The 12,484-nt window shown below is 45.3% G+C and overlaps 1 protein-coding gene across 2 annotated transcripts in view; it reads left to right on the forward strand.

Annotated features, from left to right (window-relative positions):
• Positions 1-579: 579 nt before the first annotated feature.
• Positions 580-12,484, forward strand: part of LOC138267953 (DNA replication factor Cdt1-like) — a 48,966-nt gene continuing 37,061 nt past the window's right edge. Inside the window, exons 1-2 of one of the 2 annotated variants that reach the window (XM_069217237.1) lie at positions 580-3,358; positions 5,894-5,952. In XM_069217237.1, the coding sequence (XP_069073338.1) occupies positions 3,226-3,358; positions 5,894-5,952 (192 nt within the window). In that variant the 5' untranslated portion in view covers positions 580-3,225. The remainder of the gene's footprint in view (positions 3,359-5,893; positions 5,953-12,484) is intronic. The other variant, XM_069217235.1, reaches the window with a different exon arrangement.

The following is a 12,484-nucleotide window of genomic DNA, read 5'->3' on the forward strand; positions in this document are numbered from 1 at the left end:
TGACAACTGACATACCTAGACTGGCACCCTCAACCTTCTGTGTGAGGGTCTGAGGCTTTAACCACTACGCCGCAGGTGACTTCTTACTACTCAGTGTCCAGAAAATATTTATGACATTCAATCAAAAGATGGTAATGGGAGAAAGACATAAATGTTCCATCACTATGAATGTTCAACATTCAAAACACAGGTAAATAAACATACACACTGCCATGATACACCAGGATTTGAACCTTCAAACCTTCAACCTAATGAGTGACAGTCCAACAGCTTTACCAGTAGGCCAGAGGTGACTTTGTTCTGCTGTCCATCAAAGCGTAACTATAACATTTGTAGCAAACATCTTGCTAGTGCGACGCTTTGAAGTTATTGTATTGAGAGACTGTTGCTATTACAATATTTCTCTCTCCCGCTTCCATCCCATAGCGGGATGGAAGAGGGAGAGAGACGGTAAGTGACAGGACTTCGGGGGGAGCTTCAAGGCCCCGGCAGTCCCACCGGGTCCAGTCTCCTGCTGAAGCCAGCATTCCCCCTGCAAGCAGGGAACTGCTTCAAATAGCAGGTACCTGCTTGCCGGAGCAATGTTTTCATCTCTTTCGCTGTACACATGTTCACGTGCAGTGAAAGAGATGATAACTCCGCTTCCAGCAAGCGGGAGCTGTTTGACAGCACCCGCTTGCTGAAAGCAGAGTTATTTTTGCTTTTGCTTGGTGGGAGCCGTCAGCTCCCATCAAGCAAAAGCAACAGCTACCTCCAGAGGATGGGCACCTCAGGAGGTAGCAGGAGCCAGCTCTGGGGGTTGGTAGCGGTCTCCAGGACCATCTATGGCTCCACGAGGGTGGCTACATGGCCCCCCTCAATCTTCCGTAAATATTGCTTTGGGGAGGTGGTGGCCCCCTGGTTCTATGGGACCGCGAGGGCCCCCTTCTTATATGTATTAGTAGCCCCTAGGAGGGTGGTCATGGGGGGGGTCCACAGGACCCCCCTATTATTTATTTGTACATGTCATCTGGGGGAGCTGTTGGTCCCCGGGCATGGGTGGCCGCATACCCCCCGCATATTTCTAAATTATAGCCCCGAGAAGGTGGCAGTCTCTGGGGCCAGGAGGGTTCCACAAGACCACCCTTATTAAATTAATATGTTGCCATGGGGAGGTGGCGGTCCCTAATATTATTAATCAGACCCCAGGGAAGTGGTGGTCCCTGGGGTGTAGGAGGCTGCCCGCCTGCCCCTCTCCAGCATAATTATAGCGCATAGCCCAGGGAAAGAGGTGGTCCCTGGGGCTTCTATAAGTCCTAGTAAGGGGGTCCCTGCGCGCCCTTCCCTTATTTTTCCCTCAATTCCCCTGGGACCTGGCCTACCCAGGGGCAATATTAAAAGCAAGCACAGGACAAAACATACAAAACCATAGAAATTAACATGTTAGAGTTATCTCAAGTAACTATAACTCATGCCCTAAGGTAACTATAACTTGTACCCCCACCATGCATAGTTTTTTCATCAAAAATATTACTGCAAATATTACAATGCTATTACCAATGATGTCATCAAAGATAAGTGCCGTAATTTGTGTGGTAATTAGCAGTGCATCGTGAGGGTACGAGTTATAGTTACCTTAGGGCACTTAATCCACTCATTATCACAATGTACCGCATACCCTCCTACGAAGATAAACTTTGTTTATTATTGTTTTATTTTTCTGGGGTGGTCTATGGGGATGACAGGCACCGGGGGTGGTAGGTGCACTCCACTCAGTGCACATGTGTGTTTGACCGGCTGTCTCACACATGCGCACTGAACTGTCTCCAACCTGGCACTGTGTTGCCGGGTTGGAGAGAGCAGGCTCCCGGTCTGCCTGGGAGCACAAATCGAGAGCACTCAGTCCAATTCTGACGCTGTTCTCATGCTGCCAGCAGCATGACCGCAGCCTTAGGACTGGCCGCAGGGCAGGCTGGGAGCCTGTGCCTTTTGTGAGGGACCCAGAAGAGCGGCGAACTGTGGTTGATGCAGCAGGTACGTTTTTTTGTGTGTCTTTTTTGTTTTGTGCCCCCTCACCCCTACCTGCCACTTTGCCCCAACCTCAACTGCCAGTGCTTGCATTGCCCATTGGGTATTGCTGCGCTCACCCAATGTGGAGCAGAGCCCAATGATGAAGCATGCCACCTTGGTGGGTGAGGGTTGAAGGATCCTGAAAATAATATTTCTAGTGATCTGAATATGTTCCACTCACCAAGTGTTGTTAAATAGGACTCAGGGAGCAGCATATCTTATGGTTATTTGTCTCGGATATACGAGGATGTGTGCTGGACAGCTCAAAAAACTCTCATTCCCCTTCTTTTGATACCACATAATGGCATACAATCTTGAAGCCATGCTTTTGTTGTGTTGATTTAGCACCATAACATCAGGATACCAGGCGATCAGTTTGTTTGTTATGCTTCAATATTGTACTTCCTTTAATGGGTTGAGAAGAGGACACCATAATTACAATGCCCAAGACCCATTAGCTGGACTGATGATATCCTGTAACTGGAAACATTGTGTCATGAGGCCATGCAGTGAGGTGGAAACCAACTAAACTTGCATACAGACCAGAAGACTTGATTCAGGCAGGAGAGTCCCATTTTTGAAGCCAAAAATGACTTTATTTTAGCGTTCCTCCCACCTAAAATCCCTCTGCTTCAATAAACGTCGATAAGGAAAATCCATTCCCTACATTTTTTTTCCAAGCCTCCAATTTCATTGTTCTAAAATGTTGACTTGTATGAACTTGATCTCTTTAGCTGCGAAGTCATTAGGAAATCCATGAATTTTTAAAATCAAAGGCTAAAAGTACGTTCAAAGAATGTGTAAATTAAAGAAACAAGTTTGTTAACGTCCTTGTGCTACTTAAAAATGCATACATAAATAAAAATAAGCTAAAAAACATTATGTTGCTCCTGTGTGGTGGAAAAATAGAAGGGCCTTATTTGTAGGATGGCATCATAGAGGGTGCTCTCCCTTGAAGAGGAGGGTCTGTTGATACCACGCCCCTTCTGCCAGGCCCTTTTTTCCAGCCTATAGCAGCCCGGAAGCTAGTAACATTGAGTCCCGCCAAGTTCGGAGCTGAATTCGAGAGGGAGCAGCTTGTTCGAAGTTGGAATTGTTTGTTCTCCCGCATTGTGTCGCAGTACACCAGGGGTTCGGAGAGTTCGAGCGTCCTGTGCCCCTCACATTGGCCGCGCCATGGACCAGCTCCGAGTGACCGACTATTACGCGCAGGCCAAGGCCTCGCGCTTCAGCCCTGAGCTCGCAGCCAGACTCCTCCGCTCGAGCCGGAGCGGGGAATGGGTCGGCCGACGAGAGCGGTCTCCTGGAGGTTAATGGGGAGAGGAAGCGATATCTGTGTAGAGGGCGAAACGTAGTGTGTGGAAGGGTAAACGGTGCCGGGGAAGTACAAGAAAAGCAGGAGGGTGAACGGCGGATTGGGGTTATTGGTACACGCACAGGGAAGGCGGTGGGCCTACACCGGGGAAAGGGGGCAAATAACCACACCTGCGGTAATAGTTACCTGGTATTAATGGCGGTTTTGTATGTGCAGAATGTAGGAATGGGTCGTTTGTAAATCTGGTGAAAAGAACAGGCAGATGGATGTGGAATCGGTGTTTGTGGTTGGAGTTGTTGCGCGTATGCACTGTGTCTTGACACGTTCGAGCTCTTGGACAGGGCCTCCCTCGTTTCTGACCCGGAGTGCCTCGTCTACCCCCTGGCCCCTCATCTCTTTCCTACTGAGCCCTTCCCTCTTTGTGCTGTCATGCTATTCTCCCAAGCACTACCCCGCAGGCGTCTCCCATCGCCAATCCCCTTCAGCTCCTGGCTGCTGTGTCCCGTTATCAGCGGTGCTTCCAGCCAGGGTCGGACCGGGACAGAATCTGGGCCCGGGCACCAAAATAAAGGTGCACCCCCAATTAGCAAATCAGGTACTTAAAAAAATAAGTGGCCCACAGCGCTGTAAAGATGTTCTGCAGGGTACGGGAGACTGCATGCATGTCGCCTTTGTAGTAATAGGGAAATCAACAATAAAAACCGACCCACCAGACCGTAACAGAGGCCCACAAACGGAGAACAGAACAGCCACACACTGACCTATCAAACCAGCCCTTCATGCACTGCCTGATTTCTCTATAATAATCCAGACTTATTCTGAGTGCTTACCCCTCTTTAGTCCTTCCGAGAAGTGCCCCTCAGCTACTAGTGCTGATAGAAAGTGTCTTTACTACTTTTACTTCTGACATGGAGTGCCTTCCCCAGCCCCTAGTCCTAACATGCAGCGCCCCCTCCCTTGACATGCAGTGCCTAGGCTACCCCTGGTCCTCGGGGCCTTCTCATCTCTTACCTACTCAGTCCTTCCCCCACCCCCCTACTGTCATGCAGTATCCTCCCCAGCTCTCGGTGGTAACCTGCAGGCCCTCTCCCACTGTCATTCCCGGCGTGCAGTGCCCTTCAGACATGCTGTATCCCTCTCCCAAATAGTTGTATCCTGAGTTGCTGTACTCGCAGGATCGGAATGGGACAGAAAATAGGCCAGAGCACCAGATTAATCCCCCCCGCCCCCCCATTAGCAGATCATATAATTAAAAAAGGTCCCATATTTGCAAATCGGGGCAGTTTCAACCTGTAATGACACACTGTATAGATGTTTTGCGAGGTATGGGAGACTGCTTGCATTTGAACTGTAGTCAGTGTTTGAGGGAATATCGGGGAAACCAACAATAAAAACTGGCCCAGCAGACCGTAGAATAGATCCACAAACGGACAAAAAAAGCCTTCTCACACACTGACCTGGCAGACTTGCCCTTCGGGCACTGCCTGATCTACCTGTAGGCCAGCATGACTGGTGAGTACTTCCCCTTGTTACCCCATCCATAAAGTGCCCCTCAGCTACTAGTGCTGAAAGAAAGGGCCTTTACACTTTTACTTCTGACGTGGAGCGCCTTCCCCAGCCCCTAGTCCTAACAGGCAGTGTGTCAGCTCTTAATCCTGACATGCAGTGCTTCTTCCAGCTCTAGTTTTAGCACTGACACGCACAACCACTTCCTATTCTTAACATGCAGTGCCTCTTCCCGCTCTTAGCCCACACATGCAGTCCCACATCCATCTCATAATCCTGACGTGCAGTGCCTTTTCTGGCTCATTGCCTTGACGTGCAGTGCCTTTTCTGGCTCATTGCCCTGACGTGCAGTGCCTCTTCCGGTTCTTAGCCCTGACATGCACTCCAGCTTCGGGCTTAGTGGCTGTTCTGGCTCTTAATCCTGACAGGCAGCCCTAACTTCCCTCTCCTAGTGCTGATGTGCAGTGCCTCTTCTGGCTCCTATCTCTAACATGCAGCCCCACTTCTTGCTTAGTCTTCACTTGCAGTGGCTCTTCCAGCTCCTAATTCTGGCCTCCTAGTCCTGACATGTGGTGCCTGTTCCCACTTAGGGCCTGATTTAGAACTTGGCGGATGGGGTACTCTGCCACAACAGTGACTGATGTCCCCTCTGCCGAAATCTAAATCCCATTGATATTATAAATTCTAAATCAGGCCCTTAGTCTTAATTTACAGAGACTCTTAATTCTGACATGCAGTCCAATGGCCCTCTCCTAGTCCTACCATACAGTGCCTCTTCTAGCTCTTAGGACTGGCATGCAACCCCTCCCTTGCAGCACCTCTTCTGGTTCTTAGTGACATGCTCTTACCTCCCCGGATGTTAGTCCTGACTTGTAGTCACCCGAACCTCAGCTAGCTGTTAGTCATAACTTGTACTCCATTTCCAGTTCTTACTACTTATATTTTTAGCTATAACTGCTTTCAAAATTCCGTGGCAGTGGTTTCCGTTAATCTTAGTGCGTGATTTATTGTCTCTCCAAACAGCAGCTCTGGCCGATGACTCTCAGAGAAGCTGCAAGAAACTCAGAAGAAGTCCTTCACAGGTCAGTCTCTTGCACATTCACCAATACGTTTGGCATAGAAAGAGAATTTGGATGTATTTGCACAGTTCACGGAAAAATGCAGTATATAGAGAGCAAGTATTTTATTTGACCAAGCCACTGGTATTATTTAGCAAATTAAATGAATTATGTATTAAGGAAAGGAATGGTGAACTGTTGGGCAAATAAAGGAAAATTATACAATCCATATGCAGTATTATCTGGTGCGTATCTCCTCTGACAGCAAAAAGCTGTGAGACATTGGAGATAATGAAGATTACCAGTAAGTAGTCGGGCATTACCCGTACATCACTCAAGCCCTCGTCCCAGTCATTACTAATGAGGTATATCAAAACTGAAATCCTTTGACCCCTTCATCAAACCATTCAGACCACTGTATATATTGCGATGCTTCAGATCTGCAATACCTTAATTTATTTTTCTTATATGCAAGAAAAAAATAAGTGCAAACAGAAATTATAATGCAGAATTTAAGACCCCTGTTCCAAAATTAATCTGTCAGTCTGAATGAGAAGTCAGATGATGTCCAACAAAATGTATATTCTCAAGACCAAGTAGCTGCTCTGCAAATTACCTAGATGGATACTCCCTGGATTTCTGCCTGAGCAGCAGACTTTCGTCTCGTGCAACTTCCCTGAACCAGGATTCCCAGACTGCCCTGAAGCAGAATGTGTAACTTAATCCCTCTGTTTAGAGCCATTGATGTTGCCTTCTTTCTCCTTTCAGATTGGCCAGACGTCACAAACAAGTGATCAGTCTTTCTGTTATGCCAAGACCTGCCAATGTAGATCAAAAGAGCTCTTTTAACACTCGATGTACTCAGCTAAACTACGTTTTCTTTAGAGGGTGAAGGGGTGAACGTAGGATTAATAATCTTGAATTAAAGTAGAGACCTACACCTTACTCCCTAAACCTGACAAAAGAAGGATGACATCTTAAGGCCTCTAATTCAACTATCCGACATGCGGAACTAACAGCAGCCACGGAAAGTACCTTGAAGGTTATGACATTTTTCAAGTGTGTGACTCTGCAGAGTAGGATGATCCTATGCAGGAGACAGAAAAGTTGGCACAGGTCTAGATACTAAAACTCTTAAACAGGCTAAAAATAAATAATAATTTTTCTGCCCTAGGTTTGGAAAATTTCTGCAAGGCTTTAATTGTGAACCATTGTTATCCCAAGGCAGAAAGATAAAGATTTAGAAGAAACCCAGGCAAGAGAAAGTGCAGTACTGTCAAATTCATGAGATGGAGCAGAGTTTAGGAGGAGAGCACCATGTTGAAAGTTTACCAGTGTTTAGAATAGGAATTCAGTGTGGAAGGTCTTGAGTTTTGAATAGCCTTTCATCAAAGGAGGAGAAAAGCCTTTTGCTAAAAGATTGGAATTTTCAGCCTTCAAACCGATAGTGAGACTTCTAGAGGGAGGACGCAGCTGAGGATTTCAGAGGAGACGAGTATTGTGGAAATACCCAAAGCAGAAGTGCCAGAGATTTCAGTAGGGGAAAATAGAACCTCCATGCAAATGGGGATCCACCAATATCAGATCTACATTCTCTTCTAGAAATTTGGAGAGAACTTTCTCCATTTGAGAGAATGGAGGAAAGGTGTAAAGCAGTTGCTTCTTGTTAGAAATGGGGTCTCTAGTTGGCAGTCTGTTTGCACCCTGTCCAAGTAGGGACCCTCACTCTAGTCAGGATAAGGGAGATACCCGCTCAGATAACCCCTGCTCACCCCCTTGGTAGCTTGGCACGAGCAGTCAGGCTTATCTCAGAAGCAGGCCAGGCCCCAGACACACACCAGGGGGTTGTAGACTGCATTGTGTGAGGGCAGGCACAGTCCTTTCAGATGTAAGTGACCACTCCTCCCTCCTCTCTAGCTCAGATGGCTCATCAGGATATGCAGGCTACACCCCCACCCCCTTTTGTGTCACTGTCTAGAGAGTTGCAAAACAGCCCAACTGTCAAACTGAGCCAGACAGAAAATCCACAACCAGGCAGAGTCGCAGAATGGTATAAGCAAGAAAATGCCTACTTTCTGTAAGTGGTATTTTCAAACGGGCAATTTAAAAAACAACTTCACTAAAAGATGTATTTTTAAATTGTGAGTCCGGAGACCCTAAACTCCACATTTGTACCTACTCTCAAAGGGAATCTGTGCTTTAAGGATATTTAAAAGCAGCCCCCATGTTAACCTATGAGAGAGATAGGCCTTGCACAGTGAAAACCAAATTTGGCAGTATTTCACTGTTAGGACATATAAAACACACTAGTATATGTCCTACCTTAAACATACGCTGCACCCTGCCCCTGGGGCTACCTAGGGCCTAACTTAGGGGTGCCTTACATGTAGTAAAAGGCGAAGGTTGAGGCTTGGCAAGTGGGTACACTTGCCAAGTGGAATTGACAGTTTAAAACTGCACACACAGACACTGCAATGGCAGGTCTGAGTCATGTTTACAGGGCTACTAATGTGGGTGGCACAACCAATGCTGCAGCCTCACTAGTAGCATTTGATTCACAGGCCCTGGGCACCTCTAGGGCACGTTACTAGGGACTTATTAGTAAATCAAAAATGCCAATTATGGATAAACCAATCCACAGTACAATTTATATGGGGAGCACTTGCACTTTAGCACTGATTAGCAGTGGTAAAGTGCACAGAGACAATTAACCAGCAAAAACAGAGTCTAAAACCAGGAGGTCAGAAGGCAAAAAAACAGGGGAGACATGCCAAAAAGCTGCCAGGTCTAACACTTCTGCTATCGCTTCACTAGAGTCACTCCCTAGGCTTCCTCCTCTGGAAACCTGTTGCAGAATCACAGGGCAGAGCATTGTTCTTTGATGCAAAGGGATATAGGAAGGGGACTCCAAATCTCTTGCAGAGTATCCTGAAAGTCATCCTGAATAGGGTGAGATCCTGTGAAGATGGAAAATGTGTGCTCAGTGAGTCGAAATCATGTTGATTCCCTTGATTAGAGCTGCTGAAAGATTCATACGTTTATCTTTACCCTTGTGTTCAATTGAAGTGCCATCAGGTTGAGACTCTTTCAGGGGTGTGGAATTTATTAAAATATCTACTTGTCCAGTGGACAGGTTGCTTCTCAAATCTACTTGTCCTGTAAAAAGATCTACTTGTCCCTTTGGTGCCATGTAGTGTGGCAACAAATTATGGCAGCAATCTCATTATGTAAGTGCTCTGATAATAGCCTCTCTGATTATGCCAGGGCTACTACCATAGTAGGGCTTGAATAATTGCAGTTTCAATCCCTACTGTAGCAATTTCCTTATTTTGCCACCTTTCTGCAGATCTACATACTGGGGCTGGAGGAAGCAGTAAGCAATAGTTCTAGGGCTGGAATGCCTTTGAGTCTGCAAACCTACTAACCTGCATGTTTTAAAGATTTTTACCAGCTTCTCTCTAATATTTTCCCATAATAAGAAAGGTTGGACATTTACTCCTGACAATGGCAGAATTAGAACTTCTTCCAGGGTTGGGAAGAAAGTGGCTGGAGGGAAAATGAACTTGCAAATGCTCAATAGATTTTTACATGAGCAAATCTACACATCGTATTTACCCATGCTAAAATACAGTTCACAAATATTTTATAGGGGTATGACATATACCATGGGTGCACTTTTGTGACTTTCTTTAAGAATTTGGGGCCACATGTAGGTAGGTTCAGATTTGCGACCTGCAAATTGCGAGTCGCAAATCCGAATGTAGGATGGTGTCCCTGACACAATCTGTGATTTGCAAGGGCTTCGCAAATGCCCATCTCATGAATAATCATGAGGTGGGTCGCAATTTGCGACCCCCTCGCGAATGGCGGCCCTCACAGGGATGGTGGCCTGCTGCAGACAGCAGACCACCATGTCTGTGACTGCTTTTCAATAAAGCAGTTTTTTTTTTTTTGTATTGAAGCCCGTTTTCCTCAAAGGAAAACGATATGCATAACAAAAATGAAAAATGACAAATGAAACGTTTTTGTTTCATTTTTTCAGAGCAGGCAGTGGTCCACAGGCTCTGCAAAAATGTTTACAGTGACATTCACAATGGGGAAGGGGTCCCATGGCGATCCCTTCCCTTTTGCGAAAGTGTTAGCACCCATTTGAAATGGGTGCAAACTGCGATTGGTTTGCGCCCGCGGTCACAAAACAATCCTACATTGCACTGCGAGTCGCAGTTAGGAAGGGAACACCCCTTACTAATTGCGAATCGCAAACCCGTTTTGCGATTCTGTAACCAGGTTACCGAATCGCAAAACTGGGTTTGTGCATCGCAATGTGCTTTTTGCATGTCGTAAACAGCGAAAGTCGCTCTTTGCGACATGCAAAAAGCTACCTACATGTGGGTCTTGGTCCCTAATTAGGTCTGGTGTTAACAAAGACATTTTGTTTTTATTAAACTTCTATTTCTCTCTCTTTCGGCTGGCTTTACTGTGAGTGATCGCATTCTTCTCTTCCACAAGGAGCATATTGCCACACAAAGTAGTTTTGTTCAGTGTCAGGAACTACAGTGGCAATCAGTGACGTAACGAAACTGGAGGGTGCCCCTTTGTAAAGAACATGGAGGAGCCCCCTCTCCAGACTCACTCAGGGCAGGTGCTGTGCTGAAGGGGCCCCCTGGAGGGCGGCTGCGGGGCCTTTGTTATGCCGCTGGTGTGCTTTTAGAGTTCAAAACATTTTGGGGGGGGGTTTGCCAGTGTTTGTTACAATGTTGAGGGCCTGGTAGCTCCCACAACAATAAAGTGTTACAAAAGCCATGTCAAAACAAGACATTTTACTAAATGACACTTCATTTGCATATAATCAGAGAGCATTCTGGGAGCATTATACTTAGCCTCATAGCCTAAACTTTTCAAACATGTGTATACACGTTTTTTTTTTTTTTTTGTACTGGAACCAACGTTAGTAGTGAAGTGTGACCTTAAAGCATTTATTTACAGCACTCACCCTAATAATGAAGGCTTTCAAATAATGAACCATAAATACAAGTTCGAACAGCATTGTCTTTTGGAAACACATTACCTCAAATGCAGAGAGGTCCACTCTCTGTAATCAGGCAGCCAAAGGGCTTGTGCTGCAGGGGGTTGGGCCTACTTGTCCCAAGGACAAAGTAAACATAAAAACTTGTTGCCCTTGACCCCAAACAAGGAATTCCACATCCCTGTCTTTAAGTGGGCACTCCCTTTATGGTTTGTGTAAGAGACTGCAAGGGCAATGTCCGTCTTGACTAACCCTTTCTTTTGAAACAATATGACTTGGAAAAACTTTTATTCCTGCAACACTGCCATCATCTCTCTCCAATTTTGAAGATTTCCTACTAACCAGGAATGACCACTAGAAATGGAAAGTCATGATCAAAACTGTGGCTCCCCATCCCAGATAACTGACATCGGTTGTGAGAACGACCAAAGGGTCTTGTTGCATCCTTACACCCTTTTCCAAATTATCAATGTTTACAGACATTTAACCACCAGATAAAAGTTTGAAACTTGTATTGTGCATTATCCAGTTGTGTTGAGGACCTTCAAGATAAGCTGGTCCTAATCAACCAAGAAATAACTATGGAGACAGATGTACAAAGTATTTTTGCAGTCACAAAATGCTCTATTCACAGAATCTGTCTGTTTTGTTACTTAAAAAATAGTTTTTCAGATGTACATAAGGCAAAATGTGATTCAGTAAATTGTTACTGAATCGCTATTTGCGATTTTGGTATTTGGAAGGGGCATATTTAGGATGTCCCTTCTAAATACTGAATCAGTATGGGATCTTACTGTTTTTCAACTGAATTCCGGTTGCAAAACAGTAATACTTTACCACCAGTTTGAAACTGGTGGTAACCCATTCTCAAAGGGGAAGGGGGTTTTAAGAGCAGGCAGTGGTCTCACAGAACACAGCCTACTCCTAAAAAATGAAACTGAAAAGTTTCATTTTTTTTTTTTTTTAAACGCAGCCTGTTATCCTTTTAAGGAAAACAGGCTGCATTTAACAAAACATAAATAAAAATATTTTATTAAAAATCTCAGACATATTGTTTTGCCAACTTCAGCAGGCACCATCCCTGTGATGGCTGCGATTCCTAATGGGTTGCAAATTGCAATCTACCTCATTAATATTCATGAGTTAGTCGATTTGTGACCCACTAGGAGTTGCTATTTAAAACATGTAAGTTTTTGTACATCAGGAATTGCGATTTTAGTAAGAATTGCAATTAGAAAATAGCAATTTTTGATTTTTGTATCTCTGGGAAGGTGGCCAAAGTTTAGCACCGGCAGAGATGCATTCCAAAACTGAGTGTTGCAAGTCTGCATCATCAATAAACGCCCTGGAACTGACCCCGAGTCCATAGGAAGTGCTCCCTTCTTACTTTCTAAGCCCAATATATTTTTTTTAGAGTTTAATATTGTGGTTGGCGCTTGGACTTAAACTTCAGGTTGCTGTTCCTAATGGTTGACACTGTGTGCCTTCAACAGAAAATCATAACTTTGACAGGCTAGTTTTAAGATCCTG

Source organism: Pleurodeles waltl, chromosome 12, assembly GCF_031143425.1.
Source record: "Pleurodeles waltl isolate 20211129_DDA chromosome 12, aPleWal1.hap1.20221129, whole genome shotgun sequence".
Taxonomy (NCBI): domain Eukaryota; kingdom Metazoa; phylum Chordata; class Amphibia; order Caudata; family Salamandridae; genus Pleurodeles; species Pleurodeles waltl.